Raw genomic sequence first — 24,631 nt, 5'->3', positions numbered from 1 at the left:
ATCTCTAGAGTTTACAAATTTCTTACTGTTAGAGATTCTTTAAGATTCTAAGAAACAATTCTAATTACTTTTTTCTTGTGTTTTTAGTTCTTCCCTTTGAATGAAAGCTATTATAGCTTGCCTAGATTTCCGTAACAATAGATAAAACAAACAAAAAACTTTTTTTAAAAGAAATCCAAGTCTAGTATATAAAACAAATAAGAACAGACCAGAAAATGACCATGCCAGAACCATAAACAAAGGTCTGGGAATATGGTCAGGGTACCCAAAAGTATCACCAAGATTGTGAACTTCAAAACCCTAAAACATAATATCCTGAAGTACTCTTTTAAGACTGAATTAATAAACTATCCTAAGGGGGATTTTACAGAAAACTAAGCTTCTTTAGAGTAATAGCTGGATCACATGCCCTTCTGTGTCCTCCATACTTGGTATCCTGCAAAGCACAAATAAGTTTTCTAAAAACAAAATGTGTGGCAAATAGGAGGAGGGTGGGCCACAAGGCTCCTCCCTTCCCCTATTAGATAATGGTAGCAAGGGAGAAAGCTTCTGAGGCCCAGCCCTTTCAGTGTCTATAAGGAGTTAATAGTTACCGGGGAAGATAAAGACATTTTCTGCTGCAGTATAACCATTGGCAAGGATCTCTTGCTATGGTAAGTAATTCTTCATCCAGGATCTTATAATAAACCCTAATAAAATATAGTGGGTTTTTCTCGTTTCTCTCCTCCCTATCCCCCTGTCTTCCCCTCTCTCCCTCTCCCTTCCCCATGGCCCCCCTCACACATACACGCACAAACACAAACCCCAAAACATGAAAATTGAAAGGGAACTAACTGGGATGAGGAAGGAGCTGATTGGATGTGGGAGGGAAAAAAGAGAGGGCAAGGAGTGAATTTATATAAATACATTATATAGGAGTGAATTTATATAAATACACTATATAGATAAAATAATGAGTTCCAAAAATAAATAAATAATAAATAAAAATAAATAAATAAAATAATGAGTTCCAGTTTCATATATAATTAATACATGAAAATTAAAATTAAAATATGTGCCAAAATAAATTGACAATATTAACTCAGAGCATATATATTGTATATCATTGTGTATATGAATATATATGTTGCACATAATACACATTGTGTATATATATATGTGTGTCATATGTACTAATATATATATATTACATATATGTTACATGAGCTGGATTAAGGACAAAGTATCACCTGAGAAGGGAGCTCCAATTCCATCTTCTGTTGACTGGCTCTGGCACTATGAAGACAAATGGCCAGGAGGGACTCCAAAAGTCGAATACTCTGGAGAGCGGTCTCATTTTCTTGACTCATAAATGCCTTTGCTTCCCTAGGAACAGCTTCAGTAGCCCAAATCTGCTCTGCACTTGTGGGAAACATTTGCTGTGAGTCTAGTTTACTCACACTGTCAACACTCTTTTTCAGACATCCCAGTTCTGGTGCTGCTGAAGATGATCCATCTCCCTTCAGTGTCATCTCAGGTTGAGACGGTCTGATTAACTCTTGGTTTTCATTTACATTCATTTCTCCCTTCCTTCTTCCTTGCTCCTCTTCACTTCTGAAGAGTTTCTGGATTATCATAAATATTAACTCATGGCACACTCGGAAACCACCAAGCCTGTGAAATTGTTTCTGGAAGACTGAGCTCAACATATAGATCCAACGACACACGGACCAAATGTCCGCAGCTTGGGGCAAACATTCAGGGGAAGGTAAGACAACGTTCTCAAGAGACAGACATGGAAGCATGTGACTTAATGGCTCACTGGTAGTACTGTCATAGCCAGAAGTATCTTCTGATTCATTGGCAGACTCCCTATCAGAATCTGCTTCCTTGCTGACACATAAAAAAGCTACACAGAGGAAGAGGTTTATGGTGTTTATGTGAACATCCTGGTGAACAGTCTTCTGTTTCTTTGGACTGACTTCTCTGAGGCTGGCATAAAACTTACTGAGACTGCGAGGAGAATCTGAAGAAACTTGCTGCTTATGGAGAGAAGGAACCACACTTAAGGATGGCAACGGCTGCTCACTGTCTAACTCATCGACACCTGGAACTGAAGCGTCTTTCTGTTGCTCTCCTAGGCTGATAATCAGAGATTCAAATGCTTTGAGGGAATGACTTCGAATCCCATCTAAGTAATTTAATTCAATTATTTGGTTTACTCCATTACAACTTAAGAACAAATCTCTTATTACCCTGTGAGAGATAAGAAAAAAACAAAAGATTTTACATAACATAGTGAAACATTTATTGATAGGTACATAAGCTATGTAAACATTCCATTGCTGTGTGGCATATATACACACAGACTGCTCTGTTTCACTATCTGAGCAGTTCTAACACACTGATCAAGACCTTAAATTACTTTCTAATAGCATGTACGAGCTCATATACAGCTCTGGCTGCATTTAAAAAAGAAATGTTTAGATATGGCTCACATTAAAAGAAAAAACTCAAGAAGGAATTTTTTTCTTCAAGTAGTAAGTTTCCTAGAACTTCTAAATATCACAATCATTACAATCCTTGATGCTGGTACCAAGAGGACAAGCATGCGTTCCTTCACTTGCTCTTTGGTTGTCTAATACAGGACTCAGGACTTTCTATTTGTTTTATATCTACACTCTATGAAAGAACCAAACCTCAGAGCTGAAAATCTTGGGAAGATATTCTTTTATATAAAGGTTTAGCATCATACAAGTTTCCCTATAGTTCTCTTCTAATTTGGTGAATTCATCAAAGTCAACAGCACAAATATAAAAGATAAGCACAGCTTGGTAGAATCAATGTCAATTTTAAAGCAGCTGTATTAAGATGAACCAAAAAGTACTATACTATACCATACATGAAGATACTATGACAGGTTACATTTTATGTTATTTTAAAATGACATCAACCTATTAAAAGAAAACTTCACTTACACAATCATTTTAAAATGCTCCAACATTAACAATCACAAAAGCTGGAAAATTCATTGATAGAATTCAGTTTAAACTTTCTTTTTGCTTATCTGTATTTTCTACTTTGTCTGCTTAAGAAATTATTTCCTTAATGCTATTGACTCAGAAATGAAACATTTCATATATGTACAGATTTTACGTTGTTGTAAATACATGAATACGACTTTAAGTTTTATATTTTACTCACAAAATATTGTAAGCTCTTTTTCTGTTCTAACATAAACTTTATAAACATTTTAATGGTTTATAATAGCTTCTCTACATAGTAAATACAAAACAATTCATTAGAACTGACCTTTGCTCTTGGATACCTTTGTTTCACAGAGTCAAAATTTTATTTATTTTTTACATTGAGAAGTTAAAAACCAGTATCTCTAGTCTCTCTCCTCTAACTACCCCCAGACAAGTAAATTTAAAAGTGTTTAAAACATGACATGGGATGTGTGCTTTCTTTGTTGACAAACTAAATCCTTGATAGCAACACAATAACTACAACTACACCATGGGTGAGGCCCTGAACACGTCCTGGTTAGAAATTCAAACACTCACACTTCATCCCATGTTCAAAAGTATTCTTCCAACTGTAAAACATATGAACACATACAAACCTGGATTTAAGTAGGACATGCAGAGTTTTTAAGTAAATCTGAAGCACCTCCTGAGGCAAATACTGTTCCAGTTGGCCACACATGTGAGTCTGAGCTGAAGTAATGCCTAGATGTTGACAATGATGTACTAATTCAACTCCTCTTTGGAGCACAGGATTAAAAACATAATTATACAATTTCCACTGAACAACTACATTGCCTTTCTGGATTAAACTGCAAATATGATTTGCAATCTGGATGTTACGTAATCTGTCTTCTTGAAAGACAAAGTTCTGATAAGCCTCTAATGCATCCCATTTCCACAACAGGTCTTCAGACCCGCTGCTGGGCAGGATCCCTTGAAATCTATAAGAAGGACAGGGGAAGCCAGAGGAAGAGCCAGCACCATACAAGGTGCCTTGCAGAGTCTCTTCTAACTTAGCCAGTTGGTCAGAGTCCACAGTACAGATATTACAAGCTGCTTTTTTAACTCTCTGTGATATCTCTGCTCCTCCTAACTGATCCAAAAGAAGTTTGCTAAGGACATTCAGTATATGCTGCTGAAAACTTTTCAGTGCTGGCAATTTAAAAGCATGGAGTAGAGGGACAATCACAGACTTAGGATCCATACAACAACAGATCCCAACACTGTGTATACCGGATAGGATCTGGATACAGGTGGCACTCAGGGAAGCCTGCTGCAGCAAGCGCAAGCACTGGTGAGCACACACAGCGATGCAGCAGCACCGCTCAGGGTACTGCACATCTCCCTCTGCAGTCTCTTCAAAGGGGCTTTTAGAAAGTTGGTTTTTAAAAGCTGAAACCAGGAGACCTGAGAGATCACGGTGGTGCTGCATCAAGTGGGCATACTCACAACGCCGGTGCCTTTTCCTCGTGCACATGGAGTGATGAAGTTGCTCTGATTTCACTTTTTTGACGGTGCTCATTATTTTCATTACACTGTTTATCAGAGCTTTCAAATGTTCTGCAGCCTCCGAAGGAACACCATCCCTTGAAAGTAGCCATTCCATCTGAAGAACTGCTGTTTCAAACAGATTAAATCCTTGGTGCTGAATAAATTCTTGAACTAAATCCATGGCTTGACTGAAGTAAAAGGGATTTGAAGCTGCACTCTGAAGACAAGAGATCAGGAGCTGTAGAACTCCTTCCAGAAGCTCAGGCAGAAGAAGGGCTCTGTGGCGACACTTGGAAAATACAAAGCCCTCCTGGACCTCCTGTAGTGTTTTCTTCTGTCTTGGTGAGAAAGGGTCAGGCTGCTTTTCCAAGCAAGCTCTAATTTTTAAAGCTGCCCTAAGCAATTCAGTCAAATTTTTTCTGAGACTTTCTGGCATCGCCTCTGCAGTGCTAACATCTACTGACATGAGATGTAGCACAGTCCGAAAGAGCATCCGTTGAACCAAAGCCACCGGCTCTTCTGTCCAACCTGCAGAAACCATTTGTCTCTCCAAAGTGCCACTCTGGTTACAACACTCCCCAAAGCCCGCTAAGAACTCAGTCAGTGTGGGTACTACGCTGGCTGCTAGGGAAGAATTATGATTCAAAGCAATGTCAAATTTACAAACTTTTTCCAATAGAGATAACAAAACATGGCATAAGTCAAAGGGAGAGTTATTCATGTTGCTGAGAATAGACAAGGCAGCTGGCTCACTCAATATGTCACCATTTGAAGCCTGCCTCAGAACGATTTCTCTGGAGTTTTCCAAAGCCATGGTGTCAAAAAAGGCCTGTTCTTTGGTTGTAGAGGGTTCGAGTTTGGCTATGCGGTGGTCTTCCTTAGGAGACTGCATCAGGAGCCGTGGCAGCGCGTGGGACCTCCTGTGCTTACTCACAACTGTACTTTTCTCATCTGAGTTGCCTTCGGAGTCGGAGGTGGAGAGCTGTGTCTTTCTTGCATCTCTTATAGAATAGCGATGGGTACTTTTACGCTGTCGTCTGCTTTTTCGAAAAAGGTTTACTTTTGCAGAAACCTGACCAGGTGGAGCACTCTCTTCTAAATATAATTTTCCCTGAGTTGATTTTTGCAAACTTGAGTTCTTTTCTTTGGTCAGGATTATATCAGATGACAGTGGCAGGTTAAAATCTGATGAAATTAAAAAAAAAAAAAAAGGCTTGGACTATGTCAGTACCAGTTAAACTCAACATGTTTGGGCAATAACACTCACAACACACATTCTGAATATGGCCTGGCATAATTTTCCTGCAAGCCTGCTTTCCCTAGTCATGTCTCTGGGTCATTTCTGCCCACACTTATCCTTTTAACTCTCAACACCAGGTGGCATTAGCTGAAGGGATATAAATTGATTTTGAGCAAAAAAAAAAGAAAGAAAAAAGAAAAAGAAAAGAAATAGGAAAGCAGACCTGAGTTGAACCTATATTCTGCATTCTAACTTTAAAATAAAATATGAGACTGAATCATCCAGCTGCTATGCTCACCACTTATAAGCCTTTAGTTATGCTATAATTAAGACATAGCGTTAGTTTATAGCATCTCAGAACTTCAATATTTTTCAATTCATTCACCTAAATTAATTCGAAAGCATACAGTATATAGCAAGTATTCATCAAGACTAGGGCTAAAAGAGTCCTTCAAAGTATTTCTCTAGGGCCTCGCTCCCTGAACTAGCCAGGTGTAGAGACAACCGCATCCTCAGTCCCCGGGGCTTGGGGCAGTGCTCAACGAGCATTTCTTAGAGAAAGGATCTAATTAAGTACATGTTCCTCTTTGCAGTCATATGTACAATAGTCCATACAAAACAGTTATAAGTTAGGAGGAATAAACAGAATTAATGTAAGTTAATAGAATCTTATGTTTTATTTAGGAGAGGGAAAACAAAGCAGATGAGGGTAAAAGGGACCAATTCCACCAAAATATAATAAGGTGCTGGCAATGAAAACAACTTCCCTAAAATGGCACAAATCAAGTTTGCCTTAAGTGGTTAACAAATTTTTAATTCTGCAAATTCAGAATATCCAAGAGTAGTTACTGAATCAATAAATAATCAGGAAAACAATATTAGAAGTCCTTAAATATCTTCCTTTAAAATGCTCTATGCCAGATATGCACTAAAGTATAAACAAGGTATTAAAATATAATATAGGAAGAACTAAAGAAAATACCGTCACTTTTAGAGCACCCGTGACAGCAGTCATTAAGCAAAGAGCTTTAATTCCTTTCATCAAACTCTTCACAACTCATTTTCCTAATGCTACCAGAGTATTCTGGTAAATACTCTGCTTCTTCGTGTACTTTGCATTTGTCATTTGTGTAGGCCTTTAAGAAGCACCACAGTTTTTTATGTTACTGGAAGAAATAAAAATGTGCTTGCTAATGAATTTTTCAAACTAGGTATATAATAAATCACTGCAGTATCTGCTGTTCTGCATCTGAGGCACATTAACTAAGAAGGTAGAAGTAGCTTTGCAAATAAGCTCATTTCCCAATAAGACTTGGTAACACAAGTGGGCTGTGAAAAGGGACCTACCTGCTGCCTGCTGTTCCTGGACAGGTATCTTCCACACCAACGGAAGGAGCGACAGAAGAAGAGTCAAGAGTTCTTCTCTGCATGTCAGAGCCTGTATCAGAGACAAAAGTCACATTGACTCCTAACATCATGTATTCAACTGAACCCAAACCAATTGTTTTCCTTTAAAAAATAAGTTGCACTTGAGAAACTGAGGATCAAATTGACCTATTTTAAGTCTAAGTCAACTGTGGTGACTTTTCAATTTATAAGCCTTTCCAACCATGGAAGAAGGTAAGATTATGTGATGGTATGTAGCACATTCTTGCTAAACTTCCCAAGAAGAGCTGTTATTGCTCCCATGCACATTGCAAGAATTTCTCACCTATGAATGAACAGACTTGTTAAGTAAAAATAAAAAATTTAAACCAGTAAGTTAGTAAACTAATAACAAAGTTACTAGGAAAATGTAAGTCTTCATGTAGTTAAATGTAAAACATAGAAAACAAATTTAAAAGCAACATTAATAATATATATGAAAAGATTTATCAGTGAAGACAATTAAATATGTTAACTGTACATGCAGGACTTGTTATCTTATTCTTTTTGAAGTAAATGGTCCATGTTGGAAAAGGCCCTTTTATTTGATCCATACAATATATACACACTAGCAGAACAACAGAAAGCATGTAGTTAATTCCCCAGTATGGAAAGGAACCCTAGTATGGAACCGGTGTTCAGTTTAAAAGTCCAGAAAGAAAAAGACAATCATAAGAAGTGTTAAAAGTAGGACTGCAATTACCCAGCTACACCTGGGACACCTGGGACACCTGAGACATGAGTGGTCAAGTTTTTGCTCTTTGGTTTTTTGTTTTTTTGAGACAGAGTTTCTCTGTGTAGCCATGGCTGCCCTGGACTCACTTTGTAGATCAGGATCACCTAGAATTCAGAGACCAGCCTGCCTCTGCCTCCCCAAATGCTGGGATTACAGGCATGTGCAACCATGCCCAGCAGTGGTCAAGTATTTAATAAACAGTTAAGCCAGGAGCTACTCCGTCTCATGCCAATCTTTGGGGAGGGGAGCTGGATGGCATGGAGTTTGCTGGGCAGAACTGGGGTAAGTAGGAACAGCCAATGTTAGCAGCAAGGTCACAATGGCCCATATTCAAGAATAACTAAGTAACTCGACAACAGACACAGAGACATATGAGAAACTACGTGGCAGAACCACAATGGCTCACAGTTGATTTTTCAATGATACACAAGTGAAGAAAAAAGACTCCTCAAAGGTTTCTGGCTTAGGTAACTAGGTGCCCTATAATATTTTCACCAAGACAGAAAATCTAAGAGGGGTACTAGGTTAGGGTACAGATGAAATATTAACTTAATTTTTTTTTAACTATACATAGTGTGCCTATGCTGTTAGGCTGAACGGCAAATGCCTTTACCTGCTGATCATCTCGTTGGCCCAGATTCACTTTTTAGACATACGCAATCTGAGACAACAGTGGTGTATCTAAATGGAGACAATTTTAGCAGACAGATAATATATAGATCTGGACAAGATATGAAAAGCATTTGAGTGGATGCCCGGAACAAAATCATTTGAGTGTTTTCCAGAGAGCAGGCAGAATGATGGGAGAGAACTGATGACAATGCGATTCAGAGCTCTAAGTCTTTAAGAATTTAAGGGCATGCTGTGCTGAAGGAAGCCTGGTGAGCAGACTGACAAACTGTTACAGAGAGAGGTGGAATCAGAGAACCCACAGAAGAGAAAGAAGTGAAAGAAAGGGCAGTCAACAGCGTGAAAGCTGTCATTTATGAACTATGTAAGATGATGGCTGAAAAGCCTTTAGCAATTCAAGGGTGCTGGTAAAAAAAAAAAATCAACAGCTTTAATGGAGCGATAGTGGAATGATGAGAGTGTGCAGACCTGCTATATTAGGCTGAAGACTCAAAGGAGTTAAAAAAAAAAAAGATTACCAGTCTTAAATAAAGTAACTACTTTTTAGCTCATTAATCCCTGAGTCATACAAATCTGAGTCTTTAGTGGATGACCACATAACATGCTAAGGGAAAAGACACACTGTCCTGTTGAGTTCTTGCTCTACAGCAGTACACTGGCAAACCATCACTGCTATGTGAACAGACATTCCTGCCTTCGCCTGCTGCTCAACATGGTCTGGAACCACTATGCAAAGCCAACCTCCAGCAATATCTGTTCTGTGAGGCTTCTCTACTTGCTTCATCCTAAGACAATTGCTCTCCCCCTAAGAATTTCATGTCTGTTTCCTGAATTTCATGTCAATTCACCATACAAACTTACAGCTTCCCACAAAAGGATGAGGTGGGAGCAAGTACAGATCGTTAGGGTTTGACCCTACTATGCTAGAGCAGTCCTAGGTGGGGAGGAGGGACACACTGACAGCTTAATGCAACATTCTTCATTTCACACTCGATTATTGTATTTCTAACACAACTCATTATTGAGATAGCTCTCCATGATAACAGTAATTTTGTGTTTTTGTGCATGCACATGCCACAGTTTATGTGTATATGTCAAGGAACAACTTTGTGGAGTTATTTCTCTCTGTCTCCCTTTACATAAGTTCTGGGAAGCAAACCCAGCATACCAGGCTTCTGTAGCAATCACCTTTACCCACTGAACCATTTCACTGGCCCTGATTCTATTACTTTTTAAAGTACCATGCATTCCTACTTTTTTTTTTTTTAATCCTTTCTGGTCTTCAGAGAAACCTCACATGTACTTCTGTGCTTTGAAACCCATAAATATTTTTCTCTTACTTATTGACACTCTGAAAAAGTAGGCTTGGAGTTAATCCAACAAAGCCCTAGTTCTACATCCAGTCCTAAGTGTGCATTAACAGCTACAGTATCCAGAAATAAGGGTTGTCCCCTTAGGCCATGCCAGATCCACACCGCCACAGGCACACAGGCCATGCAGGGCCATTCCCTGGTTTTCTCATGACCTAACCTATAGAAATAAGTTTATAACATACCTTCCCTTACTTAACACTTACACTTAAAGCATGCCTTTACAGTTTCCCCCTAGCAACAATAAATAATGAAATCATTCTCACGGAGGTGTCTCTTTTAATTCAAGAAACATGTTACAAGTACTTGCCAAGTACCAGGCACAGCTCTTTCCATGCAAGGCATCCAGGAGCAGTAATGACAGGAGAAAGAGGATGGCCAATGAGTCAGGGAAAGGCTGAGATCCCAGCCCAGACACACATCTAGGAGGTTTCTTCAGCAGGATTACCTAATTTTTTTTCCATTCCATAACTGTATAGCTATAGAGCTAAAGGAAATACATAATAAGTTTGCTTTGCTAAAAAGATTTCCTGATGATAGTTTTTAGTTTTCATTTTCAACACACCACGTTGAAAAACAGCATTTTTATTTCTCCATTTATCTGTCAAATGTTTTGTTGGTTTGTTTTAGACAGGGTTTTCCTATGCAACACAGATTGGTTTCAAACTCACTATGTAGCAGAAGATGGCCCTTAACTCACAAAGATCTTCCTGTATTTGTGCTCTATGTGCTAGAATTATAGATATGTGCCATCATGCTCAAAATGTCATTATACTTTAAAATTACACTTAACAATCGCTTTTCTTCAAAACAAGGCATTGCCAGGCATGGTACATGCCTTTAATCCCAGCACTTGGGAGGCTGAGGCAGGAGGATCTCTGAATTAGAGGCCAGCCTGCTCTATATAGCAAGTTCCAGGACTGCTAGGACTACAAAGAGAAACCCTATCTCAAAAGAAGAAAATAAATAAAACAAAATATCAAGTAGAAATAGCAGTAGAGAGTTCTGCTTGTATTGGTCCTATGTAGATCTTACTAAAAATATTACTGATTCTTCTACTCTTTGTATACAAATAAAAACTTTTATTCTCAATTTGTTTTTAGAACTTTTGTAAAGAGGTTTGGGAGTTGAGTGGTTCTGCAAATGCCAAAGGTCTTATACATGTTAAGCCTGCATCTACTTCTGAGCTACAATATAACCTTGTCAAAAGTCTAACATCTCAGAGTAGTCACATACTGGTTTTCCATTGATGCCAGACATTATATTGCTAGTTCTTAAATTGACCAGGAACTGAAAGCTCATTTTGTAAGGTATCAGATAGTAAGTATTTCAGGCTTTGTACATTATATAAGGCCTCTGTCACATATTTTTCTCTTTCTTTTAACAACTCTTTTAAAAATTCATAAACAATTCTTAGTCATATCAAAATAGTTCAATTACGGGAAAATTTGACCTTCAGGCTGTAGTTGTTCCCAGACAGCTCCTATTCTCTCTAAACAGAAAATGGTTATTAAATGTCCACAACACTCTTTGTTAAAGCTTCAGAAAGACTTTAGGCAACACCAAGCACTATCATCTAGACAAAAGTACTCCTAAGAATCTTTTAGAAGCTTTTCCACATGGACTTTATACATTCACGCTACAGAAAATTTTGTCTGAAAAATAGTTAAAGATATGACTTTAGTAATACAGAGGTAATCCCGTTAAGAAGTTAAACACCAACAAACCATGTAATCCAATTTAAAAATGGGCAACAGAGCTAAACAGAGAATTCTCAACAAAGGAATATCAAATGGCAGAGAAACACTTAAAGAAATGCTCAACATCCTTAGTCATTCAGGAAATGCAAATCAAAATGACTCTGATATTTCACCTCACACCCATCAGAACGGCTAAGATCAAAAACTCAAGGGATGATGCATGCTGGAGTGGATGGGGAGAAAGGGGAACCCTCCTCCATTGCCGGTGGGAATGTAACCTTGTACAACCATTTTGGAAATCAATCTGGCGCTTTCTCAGACAATTAGGAACACTGCCACTTCAAGATCCAGCTATACCACTCCTACGCATATACCCAAAAGATGCCCCACCATTCAATAAGGACATTTGCTCAACCATGTTCATAGCAGCTCTATTCGTGATAGCCAGAATCTAGAAACCACCTAGATCTCCCTCAACGGAGGAATGGATAGAGAAAGTGTAGTATATTTACACAATGGAACACTACTTAGCAATTAAAAACAAGGAAATCATGAAATTTGCAGGCAAATGGTGGGATCTAGAAAAGATCATCCTGAGTGAGGTATCCCAGAAGCAAAAAGAATACTTATCTTGTACTCATGAGACTTATAGCTTTGATTCCCAGCACTACAGTAAAATTAAATAAATACACAAATAAAAATAGCTTTAAAAGTAGGATAATATCTTACAACTTTAGGGTTGCAAGACATTTTTAGAACAGAAATTTTTAGAACAGAAAATACCACTATAAAAATGAACTCTATTTTTCTGAAGACACTGTTTAGGCTAGGAGTATAGTTCAGTGGTTTAGTGCTTACCTAACATTTAAGAGGCCCTGGGTTTCATCCCTAGCACTTAGAAACAAACAAATAAAATAACCCCACTTCAGCCAGGTACATTGGCACATACCTCTGTAACTCTAGTACTGGGTAGGCCAAGGAAGGAGGATGGAGAATTAGAAGCAGGCACAAACTGCCTATTAAAACCTTATCTAAAAAAAGAAAAAGAAAGCAAAGAGAAGAAAAGAAAGAAAGATAGAAGGAAGAGAAAAAAAGGAGAGGGGAGGGACCTGTTACACACTAATAAAGACATTTTTCTCTAATACATGAAGAACTGTACTGGATGACAAAAAAAATTGACCTTCAAAATGGAACAAACTTAGACATTCACAAAATAAGGCGTAATAGTCCTCTTCTCCACAGTTTCACTTTCTGTGGTTTTGGTTACCCACAGTTAGTTACTATAGTAAAAGAAATTCAAGTAATAACTCATAAAATTTAAGTAACTTTTATTAAAACACATCTCCACAATTACTCTACTTATCAATTACTGTTTATCTTTTACTGTGTCTAATTTATAAATTATACTTCACCATAGATATTTACATATAGGATGGGATATATTTCTCTATATGTATACGTACATACACACACACAAACATACCATATCCAGTTTCATAGCACGTATCTCTTTCAGAAAAGGAGTGACCACATATGGCCAATACACACACACACACACGGCCAATAAGTACATTAAAAATTATTCACATCCTTAGTTGTCAGGAATGCAATTAGATACATATTCATGCTCACTTAAAATGGCTAAATACTAGAAGAATGATGGCATAAATCTTAGAGATGCTATGTATACAACACTAGATTCTCATACAAAACTAGTAAGCAAAGGCCTACCACCAAAAGGATGCTGGAATAATACTAACTTTTGTCATAAACAATTGTCAGTCCTGTTGCACTAGCATCTATTTTTTTTTTTTTTATAATTTGGAAATGGCATTGTTTTTAAAATAAAAAATGAAAAGGTTAAATAAAAGTTTTTAAAAAGGAAAAAAAAATGGCTCAACCACTGAAAACAACTTGCAGGTTCTTACAAAGGTACACAAATAACTATCCTTCACTTGTAAATTGCATGCCCAGTGAAAAATGTAAACACAGACCTACAAGAATATCCATACTAGGTTTATTCATAACAACCAAATGCATAAATCTAAGCAACAAGTGAACAGTTAAACTGTGATACATGCAAACAAAACACTAATGAGGAAAAAAAAATGAACAAACGAATATGACTGACTGTGATGAAACAGCATGGATTCAACAATCTCAGAGTCACAAGGGGGCAAACTGTGATCACTGATGCAAAGCTCCAGAGAAACAGAGTTACGCTGAGATGTCAGCATCAACACAGTAGTTGCCACACAGTGGGCAACTGACAGAGGCTGCCTGAAAGGGGCATGATGAAACACTGAGTGTGATGGTAGAGACGCGGAGATAACGAATCCTTGTCAAAATTCATTCAACTACGTATTTTACATAGGCATATTTACTTTGCTAATTCTCTCTCAATAGTCTACTGGTAAAGCAAAAAAAGGTCTACATGGATGAAGGGCATAAATCACCCCTTCCCCCAAATACTCAAGAAATGTCCCTACTACTCATACAAAAGCTATAGCCTGCTCCTCGATGTGCAGTTTTCTTGTTCAACTCATTTCCCTTAAAGATTCAAATTGTCATTCTCCACTTACTAAATGAAACAATTAAACACAGATAAACTCTTTTAAATGGCTAAATATCTTCACTCCAAAGTTAACATCTACTATCCCTTCTAAAATGTCTGATCCTAAAACCTAACAAAACTGACATTACTAGAAAAACTAATGTTGCTATTAGGACTTGGATGATTTTAGGCATTTTAATAATACATTAAAGGATAGTTCATGGATTACAAGAGAAAGTAAAATCTGCAGCCACAAAAGCGGATTAGTAGTAGCTTAAGGCTAGGAGGAGGACAGAGGATGGCTGGACTACAGGTTTCTTTTTAAGATAATGAGGGTGTTCTAAAATTGGCTGTAGTGATGGGACACATATTTCTGAGTATTCTAAACACAACTGAACTTTGCATATGAAATGAATAAAGACTGTAATATGTGAACTATAGCTCTATAACAATGTTAGTTGAAAAGCTAAAGATTTTGATTAGGACTATATTGGAAGGTATAGGTCAATTTAGAGAAAACATGTACTTTTACAGTATTGATTCTTTGAACACATGAGAATTAAATAATTTTCTACTTAACTAAATCTCCTTTATAATCTTTATAATCTTCTTATAATAATGTTTTATAGAATTTTATAGAGAAGTATTGTATATATACTTTATTAGATTTATTGGTGAGTACATTATATTTCTGGTGCTATTTTTATAGTATCTTTAAAAAAAAGAAGCTTGATTACATACCTATCCTCCCAGTACCAGGAAACTGAGGCAGGAGGATCGAGAATTCTAGGATGGTGTGGGCTATCCACTAAGTTTTAACCCAGTGAAGATTACATAGTAAAACCTTTTGAATAGCATGGGGGTGAGGAGTGAAGAAGGAAAAGGATCCACTGAAGAAAAATAAAAAGAAAAAAGAAAAATAACAAAAAAGAAAAAAAAAACAAGAAGCATACAAGCTAAAAGATCATATCACTCTAGAACATGCAGGTTCCCTAAATTCACAGACTTTTAAAACTGCATTCTGATCTTTACTGAAAGTGTAAATTTCTTTTCTGAATTACAATCCTGTTTCTATGTAAAAACATAAAATCTCATGCTTTTAAAGTTAAAAGTTCTGGCAATGCCTTATAAAGAAAATATTTCTTTTATTTTACAGGACTAGAATTTTTGCTGAGCCTTACAGCCAGAGTTAATAATATGTCTTGAGGTCACCAAAGACTTAAGACTGGGCCAGGATGTAGTGATGCATGTCTTTAATCTTAGCACTTGGGAGGCAGAGGCAGGCAAGTCTCTGTGGGTTTGAGGACAGCCTGGTCTATACAGTGAGTTCCAAGACAACCAGGGCTACAGAGGGAGACCCCGTCTCAAAAACAACAAAAAATACTTAAAACTGCTGTTCTACTGTGTGGTGGTTTGAACAGGTATAGTCCCCACAGACTCAGGTGTTTAAATGCTTGGCCCATAAGGAGGGTCACAATTAAGAAGCACGGCCTTTCTGGAATAGGTATGGCCTTGTTGAAGAAAGTATGTCATTGTGGGGTCAGGTTTGAGGTCTCCTATGCTCAAGATACACCCAGCATGGCGCACAATCTCCTGTTGCCTGTGAATCAAGATGTAGAACTCTTAGCTCCTTTTCTAGCATCATGTCTGCCTGCACTCTGCTATGCTTTTTACCGTGATGATAACAGACTAAACTCTGAGACTATAAGGCAGACCCAATTATATAAGAGTTGCCTTGGTTATAGTGTCTCTTCACAGGAATAAAACCCTACCTGAGACATACTGTACACTCAGGCTGTTTGTTTTCTGCCTTTAAGAGAACAACTTAGCAATCAACTTTACTTGCCTTGGATTTCTCATGTAATCAACTTATAACCTAAGCTAATGCGTAGCTACAATCTTAAATTGTGCTCTCTGCCATGCCCCTGACCCAAAACAATGTATGCATGCTCTGATAATCATTTGTTGAAAGCAGCAATAGAGAAGTTAAAAACAATCTTTTCCTCTTCTCCCTATTCTTAATTAATTTTTTTTATTTATTCATTTTTTGAGACAAGGTTTGTCTGTATAACAGCCCTGGCTGTCCAGAGACTTGTAGACCAGGCTGGCTTTGAACTCAGAGATCCTCCTGCCTCTGCTCCTTCTAGGATTAAAGGTGTGTGCCACCACACCCAGCTTGAAAGCAATCTTATAAAATGAATAGCCACCATAAATGTTGAATGTAACATTTGGGTACTGACTGAAAAACAATGATGTCTGTAGGACTGTTTGTTATCTGAGTCAGTTGGGGTCAACTGGACTCTATACTTAATCCCTTGTAAAACCTTGCTAAAGATTTCTGTAAAGTATCCCTCATTCCTTCCCCATGTGATGCCTTCTGTGCTGTTCAATAAAGACAGAACAAAACCCTCTGTTAGAGACAAGCACATAGAGTCATAAACAGACACAGGGACAGATTCACAGGATAGGCTTTAGTCACAGAGTCAGACCCATGCAGCAAACAGAGAGAGGATGGATGGAACACATAGCAAAGTAGAGAATTCAAATCTGGCCTTGATTTTGGTTAAATGACACCACAGGGATGTGCTTCTATTTCTTTCCTTAATGTAGTAACAATGTATTATTGGTGACTTGGAGTTTATTGCTGATGTGTTCAAACCAACTACAAAAAGCCTATTTACACAACCTCTTTAGAAAAAAAGGCCACATGCAATTCTAAAATGTTTCAGACACTTGGAAAAGAATACAAAATACATAATATTTTCACAAATGGTGCTATTTTCTTGTTGGCATGAAAGATAGGACTTTAACTCAAAGAGATTCTCAGAAAGTATGAAACCTACACATTACTAACCAGTGACCAACGTAATATACTGATCAACAATTCTTAGATATGACAACATTACCTGATCAATGATAGAATTCAGCTTGGTAAGTAATAGAAATCCTCGCCCATGGACTAGGTACTGTCCAAGAGTCGCCATGTGTGTCTCCTCTTCTTCTTCTTCCCTGGCTTCTGCCCTCTGGACCACTGCATTGCAAAGCTGGTTGACATCGATCAAAAATTCACGTGCCAATGAGTTACTGTCGGTGCTCATGACAGAGCTACAAAATGAACAGAATATGAAAGATTTTTAAAGATGAATATAAATTTATCTTTAAATATATGTGATTTTTGTAGACTGACTTAAAACTGCTAGATATCAGTTCCTAGCTCTTTATGACTCTCAGGCATCATTCTGACCCCATTATGTAATTCCTACTTGGCAGTACTGGTCCCAGTTTGAAATGCCTGAACAAAGGTAAGCAAGCATAAATGACACCATCTAGGAGAAGACGCTAGTGAGCAGTGGCAGTTAAGGAAGAGTCTGGCTTTCTCTCTTACATAGAATAAAAATAAGCCATCACTTAGAAAACTGTTCTTGCTTTCCATGTTTAAAACAGATGAATGGATATTTTAAAGATGTAAACTGGAGGTTGCAGAAATGGCTCAGTGGTTAAGAACTCTTGCTGCTCCTGCAGAGGACCTCGATTCAGTTTCCAGCACCCATATGGCAACTCACAACTGCCTTATAACTCCAGCTCCAGGAGATCTAAGGCTTCTTTCTGGCCTCCATCGGCACTTAGCATCCATGTGATGCATACATGCAGACAAGACAGTCATGCACACAAAATGAAAACAAATAAACCTTAAACTATAGGATAAAGAATAGAATAGAATAGAACATAGTTTTTCCTCTAGATATAGCTCCTAAAACCCTACCCTCCTAAAACCCCAACACTTAATTAATGCAGGAAGTGTTACTTCCTATCAGTAAGTGAGAACTTAAGAAATTTAGCTGCTGAGCTTATTCCACTTTTAGCCAAATAAAGGTCAGTGTAGCATTTTAAGATTAAGGAAAAAGGCAAGGTAAAACATTCTGGGAATGAATATAGAGGGAAAATGTACAAACATTCAGAAAAAAACACAAATACAAATAACATAATATTCAAAGAGTTTCAGAATAGTTTTATCTTATGGCCAGAAATAATTTAGAAGGCTAGCAAGAGAGCTCAGCTTTTAACAGCACATGCTGCTCTTACAGAGGACCTAGATTTAGTTCCCAGAACCCATATAACAGCTAACAACCTTCTATAATTGCAATGCCAGAAGATCTGATACCCTCTTCTGGCATTTCCAGGCACCAAGCATGCACCTGGTACAAATTCATAATACAAGAAAAATACTCATAAATTAAAAAAATAATTTGCACATGAGCTCTTCCTCTTTTATTTCTTAAACTAACAAAATTTTATTTATGGTGTGCAACGCAATGTTTTAAATACACATATGTCTACACACACTGTGGAATGGTTAAACAAGTTAACTAACAAATTTATTAGCTTACACACTTATGCTACAATAAGGCCCACTGTTTTACATTTTTAAAGAATATAATACATCATCACTGACTACAGTTACTATGCTGGGCAACAAATTACCACTATCTACAAATTGCCAACGTTCTAAATTCTCCTATGCAATGTTCATACAGTTCCATCCTAATTACATTTGCATACACAGAACACAATACTAGGGACTATTTCTCTTTTGTACATTAAATGTTCATTACTTCCTAAAATAAATGTTAAATATACTTGAAAATTTTCCAGCCATTCTGAATATCAACTGAAAAGATATGCATATATTTTCCTTAAATTTTTTCTAATATTTCACATACTCAGAAAAGTATAGAGAATACATAATGTAAGCACATACATAAAAAATATACATACACTACACACAAATGTTTTTAAAAGGTAGATAATATGACATTATAGCCAAGACTCAGAATTAGTAAGTGCTAACGTTCATAATGTTCAGGTGAGTTTGTGAATGTGCATATGTCTGTATAAAGAAACCAAGATTTACAGCACAGGAAAGCTCCACCCATGATAATGGTAGCTGGAACTTGTCGTTACCATGCCTGTTTTTACAGTTTATACATGTTTACAGCTACAAAAATATTAACTATATAACATTTTTATAAAGACAGTATCCCGTATTCCTTTTAACATTATTTTCATTCCTTTAAACTAGTGGTTCTCAACCTTCCTAGTGCTTTGAGCCTTTAGTTCTTCATGTTCTGGTGACCCCAACTATGAAATTATTTTCACTGCTACTTCATAATTGTAATTTTGCTAGTTATGAATCATAATATAAATATCTGATATGCAGGCTGTCTGATATGTGATCCCTACAAAAGGTCATTCACCCTTCAAAGAGGTTGTGACCCACAGGTTGAGAACCACTGCTTTAAAGCATCTAAAGTATGTTATATAATAAACCACAATTTATGTATACACCTTTTAGGAAGAATCTAATTGTTTACTATAACTATATAGCTCCAAAATTTTACCTTACCTTGAACCAAGTCTTTTTTTTTTTTTTTCTTTTGTAGACCAGGCCGGCCTCGAACTCACAGATATCCACCTGCCTCTGCCTCCCTGAGTGCTGAAATTACAGGTGTGTGCCACCATGCCCGGCTTGAACCAAGTATTCTAACTGTTAATATTTATTATGTTACTTACCAGTCTTTCAACACTTCTGTAGCATTCAGCGTGTATATAATTTTGGTTCATGGACTAGATAAAACTGTCCTCAGCATAAGGCTTCACCTATAAGAAAAAAATACAAATACATGGCTGACAATAATAAACCAGAAATAGTTAATAAAGTTCTGACAAAAAAAAATCAGTAGATATTTTTTATGTGATATATGTAGCAGGCAACAAATTATTTGTATTAGCAAAACCACACTTAAAAGAAAAATTCTTAACGATCTGAGAACGCCTTAGAACCATTTCACAGGTAGTTCCACCTAATCACCCACCTGCTGACTCTCATATCCTGCCACCTGAGAATAGGGCAGGTTCTCACAGCTTATACACAGGTAGCGTAACCCAGTGGGCAACCCTGGCTGAGAATGAGGTAGAGCTGTGAATCTCACATAGATAGCACCAACTCTTAAAGCCTTATTGTTGTACACAATAGATTAGTGCATCTCTCAGCTCAAATCAGAGAAGCTTCTTTTTATAGTAGATAGCATTTTAACATAGAAAACCATAACTGGTCAATATGCAGAGAATAAAAGACTGTGGAATGCTCAGCCCTAAGTGGGACATCTATATCATACCCTCTCCTCCCAAGACTCAGGGATGAAGGAAGAGATTGAAAGATTGTAAGAGAGAGGGCTTAACAGTTAAAAGCATTGGCTGGACCCTGGTTCAAATCCCAGCACCCACATGGCAGCTCACAACTGTCTGGTCTGTAACTCAAATTCCAGTGGATCAGACTCCTTCACAGAGACATATTATGTATGCCAAATGCCAAATGTCCATAAAAATAAAATTTTTAAAAAGATTGTAAGAACCAGAAGCAGTAGATGACTATAGCTAAACAGTGTTTTCCAAAATACAACAGGGAAGTTGCAGAGTAAAACTAACAGTGGCAGTGTCTTAATGCTGAAGAGCTGCACAAGCTCAAGCCAGACAAAAATCCCAGAATAAATGGAGGAGGTGGTTAGGAAGTCCCACCCCTGAGGAGCTATTGGCAACTGATGACTGTTGGGCAGCAGAGTCACTTTTTTTTCAGGGATACAATACCTGAGAGGCTTCCTATGTTCCAATAGACGGCCCTACATCTACGCACACTGGCTGGCAACACTAAGCAAATTCTGTGGGTTGTTTTTTTATTATTATTTTAAAGAGAGAGAGAGAAATAGAACATATGAAATTGGGAGGGACTACGGTGGTGAGGGTAAGGAAGGTGTTGGAGGGGAGGGAATGGGTTGTGGACTTGCTCAACATAACATATGCATGTATGAAATTCTAAGTAATAAAAAAAACATTCAAATAAAAATAAAAGCCTATCTCCAAGAACTGATTCTTGAAAAAGAATATCCTGAAACAGAGTTGTAAACTTCATTACAGCACTCCACTCTTGCGTTTCCAACTCCTACCTCCACGAAAAGCACAAATTAGCCACAAACGAGAATGGGACAAGTATTAGTGTTCTAAACATGAGAATCTGGGAAGTGGTGGAATATCCCCACATATAACTCAGTGTCCCCACAGACAATTTATTACTCTCCTATCAGGGTGAATGGTATTTGAAGATATATGAGAATGCAAAACCTCAGACCCAAATAATGATAAGTTCCTACCACAATTCATACTCTTAAAATCCTTGTTTTGTTTGAATTCTTTAAATGAAATTAAAATCTTCTATATTATAATACAATGAAGGCTACTTTCAGAATGCTAAGGGAAACTTTCTGCTTCTGAGAGCATCAAGATGCTTCTGGTTAACTATCTGTTCTCTACAGTTTTTACCAGGAAGACATGGAGAAATATTTCTTTATTAGCTGTAAGGATTTATTTTTAATAACAAAGTTTAAAAAGATAAAAGTGATCTTTAACTGTTTCAGAGTATTTAAAATCCAAAGAACCGCCTTGAGTATTTTGGCAAACAGTCTTGATCACACATCACCATAAGCTCTAGAAGATAAAGCAGGCAGGAAATGGAACAAGGAGCCATGAGAGACTACATGGAGCTTTGTGTGAGTCAGAGGGTAGATACAGCCCACACCACTAGTGAATAGTGCAACAGCAGCTCAGCTACTTTCCCACAGAAACCTAGATGCGTTGCAGCTTCTTCTTTACCAGCCTTCAAAGGGGGCAGGGTGAGCCGTATTATCTGGAATGAATTCTTAGAGAATCCATGCAAACTACTGTTCACCCTTCCCATGTATAAATATCTACCAATATGTTAAGGTCATCTCTAGAATTTTGTAGGGGTAATGTCAAGTTCACTAAGATCTGTGGACTCTACATTCTCTTAAATTTTGGAACACAGCACTTCCACAGCTTCTTACAAGTTTTCATGTGCATTACAATTCCGCAAATATTAACAAAACATTAACAAAAACATTGGCAAATACATTAACAGATCTGCTTGGAATCTGACCCAGAGGTGTAAATTCATTTAGAATACCCAAAGGTTCTAGGTGTCCTCCCTTGCCTCGGGCTTTAATTTTCTCTTATTATGTTTCTCACTTTCATCTTCATTAGTTTGTCCATAGGTCATTCTCTCCACTCAGAGAAAATAAAGAACAGATGTTGAGAACTTCTGTTTATTCTCTGAATCCAAATAGTCAGTTTATTAACAATTTATTTATTTGTTATTTCCATTCTCTTTTTTACAAAGTATAAAAGGCCAGATTTACCTGTTTCAAAATATAAACTCTTTATTCTACTAGAATGTATTTCTCTTTTGTGTCTTGTGTATGTATATTATCTGGTTTCATATCTTTCTTTCTTCCTTCTGCACATGCCATTTTAAAATCAGTCCATTTGCCTAACTTACTTTCCTATCACATTCCTTCACACATTTCCAGCTGTTCCACAAAAACACTATGACTGCTATATGATTACTTTTGTTTCCAGAGCCTATATCCATGGCACTTTATTTACATTTTCTTTAAACCTTATAAACTTATTTTTTATTTTAATTTTATTATCATTGTATGTGAGAGTATGCCTTAGTTACTTTTCTATTGCTGTGAAGAGATACCATGACCAAGACAACTTACAGAAGAGCTTATTGGGGCTTACAGTTTTAGAGGGTGAGCCATGACCATCATGACAGGCAGTAAGGCAGTAGGCAGACAGGCATGGCCCGGGAGCAGTAGCTGAGAGCTTTAATCTAATCCACAAGCAGGAGTCAGAGAGAGTGCTAACTAGGAGTGGTATGGGCTTCTCAAACTTCGAAACCTACCTCCCTACTCCCACCCTCCCCTCCCACCCTTACCTCTGTAATACATCTCCTCTATCAAGGCCATACCTCCTAATTGTTTCCAAACAGTTTCACCAATCAAGAGCCAAGTATTCAAACAGAAGCCTATGGTAGCCATTCTCACTCCAACCATGTATAGGCATACATATAGAGGTCAGAGGACAATATTGTGGAGTCAGTTCTCTTTCTACCTTTACAAGGGTTCTGGGAATCGAATTCAGGAGATTGGGCTTTTGTGGAAATGCTACTCTGCTGAGTCTTTTCTCCAGTGCTTGACTTCCATACCTTAATTTGCTGTATACTAGCTGTGGTGGTTAATTTTGCCAATCTGATTGACTGGGAGCCCAGCAAAGCATACCTCTGAGTATATCTCAAGATTTTTCCAGAGACAATTGTATCTGGACCCAATCATTGGTTTAATCCACTGATAGGGTCAAGATTCAACAGACTATCAGAAGGTAATAAAACTGTGGAGAGTAGAACTAGTTGGAGGAAGCAGGTTGCTGGGGTATGTCCCTGAGGAGAGTGTCCTGGCACTGACCCCTTCCTGCTACCTCTGCTCCCTCTTTACCACAAAGTAGACTTTATGTAATAAGGTGCTACTGCCACGGTTTTCTGCCTTACCTCAGGAACAAAGCAATGAAACCAGATAACCATCAACTCAAACCTCTGAAACCACAAACCCAAATAAAAATTTTCTCCTTTTAAATTATTTCTCTCATTTGTCAGTGACAAGATCTAATTTAACACACCAGCCTGGTCGCATGTTCTTCCTGTTTATAATTGCGAAACATCTAGTTGGTACTGTATTAAGAATACAAAACACTGGGTCAGCAAAATGGCTCAGTTAGGTAAAGGTGTTTGCCACAAGCCTCATGACCTAACTTTGAGTCCAGGAACTCACAAGATAGAAGAAAGGAATTGACTGCAGCAAGTTGTCCTCTGACTTTTTTGTATGTGCCCTAGGATGCACATCACCAACATATACAAATAAATAAATAAATGTGTTTTTAGAAACATGTAAAAAGAAACACAAAACATACACACACACAAAAGAAAAATCTCAGTCTCCACCTCAGGAAGCTCACAATACGGTGACAATGGAACACCAGGAAGGAGGACCCTGCATACTAAGGGCACCTGACCCAAATTTGAGTCCAGGAAGCTTCCTGAAAGAGGTATTCTTTAAGCTAAAGTATCTTTAAGTAGAAATGGACAAATAATGGGAGAAAGTGAGCAAAGGAAAGTGTTACAGATAGAAAGAGTGGTTCTAGTTAAGTCACTGAGGACATTGTGTTTAAGTTTGGTATCAGAATTGTAACATAAAATACAGGAAAATGAGGATGGAGTGGTAGGTGAAAACCAAAAGGGGAGATACTTTTGACATTATACTAAGAACTTAATCTACTGGCTAGTGGGTCTCAGAACCATCTATAGACTTTTTAATGTTTCCACCTTCAAAGACTCCAGTCCCCTAAGCTGAAGACAGCCCAACACAACATATTTAACAAGCTTCCTAAGAGATTCTGATGAACAGGCCTGACAGAAAGCCTAGGACTAATTTTAAATATGAGAGTAACACAATGTTGAGCAGATAGATCATTCTTGTAGCAAAGTAGAAGCAAGATTTCAGGAAAAAAC

At 37.5% G+C, this 24,631-nt stretch overlaps 1 protein-coding gene across 4 annotated transcripts in view; it reads right to left on the bottom strand.

Annotated features, from left to right (window-relative positions):
* Positions 1–24,631, bottom strand: part of Lyst (lysosomal trafficking regulator) — a 174,631-nt gene that overhangs the window by 111,418 nt on the left and 38,582 nt on the right. For all 4 annotated transcript variants that reach the window (XM_060372467.1, XM_060372466.1, XM_060372469.1 and 1 more), the window contains exons 2-6: positions 19,726–19,812; positions 17,061–17,259; positions 7,087–7,177; positions 3,605–5,684; positions 1,230–2,235 (exon numbers count right to left, since the gene is read on the bottom strand). In XM_060372467.1, coding sequence (XP_060228450.1) covers positions 1,230–2,235; positions 3,605–5,684; positions 7,087–7,177; positions 17,061–17,252 — 3,369 coding nt within the window. In that variant the 5' untranslated portion in view covers positions 17,253–17,259; positions 19,726–19,812. The remainder of the gene's footprint in view (positions 1–1,229; positions 2,236–3,604; positions 5,685–7,086; positions 7,178–17,060; positions 17,260–19,725; positions 19,813–24,631) is intronic.

The sequence above is a fragment of the Meriones unguiculatus genome, chromosome 19, assembly GCF_030254825.1.
Source record: "Meriones unguiculatus strain TT.TT164.6M chromosome 19, Bangor_MerUng_6.1, whole genome shotgun sequence".
NCBI classification, from domain to species: domain Eukaryota; kingdom Metazoa; phylum Chordata; class Mammalia; order Rodentia; family Muridae; genus Meriones; species Meriones unguiculatus.
This window is presented reverse-complemented; position numbering and strand designations above follow the sequence as displayed.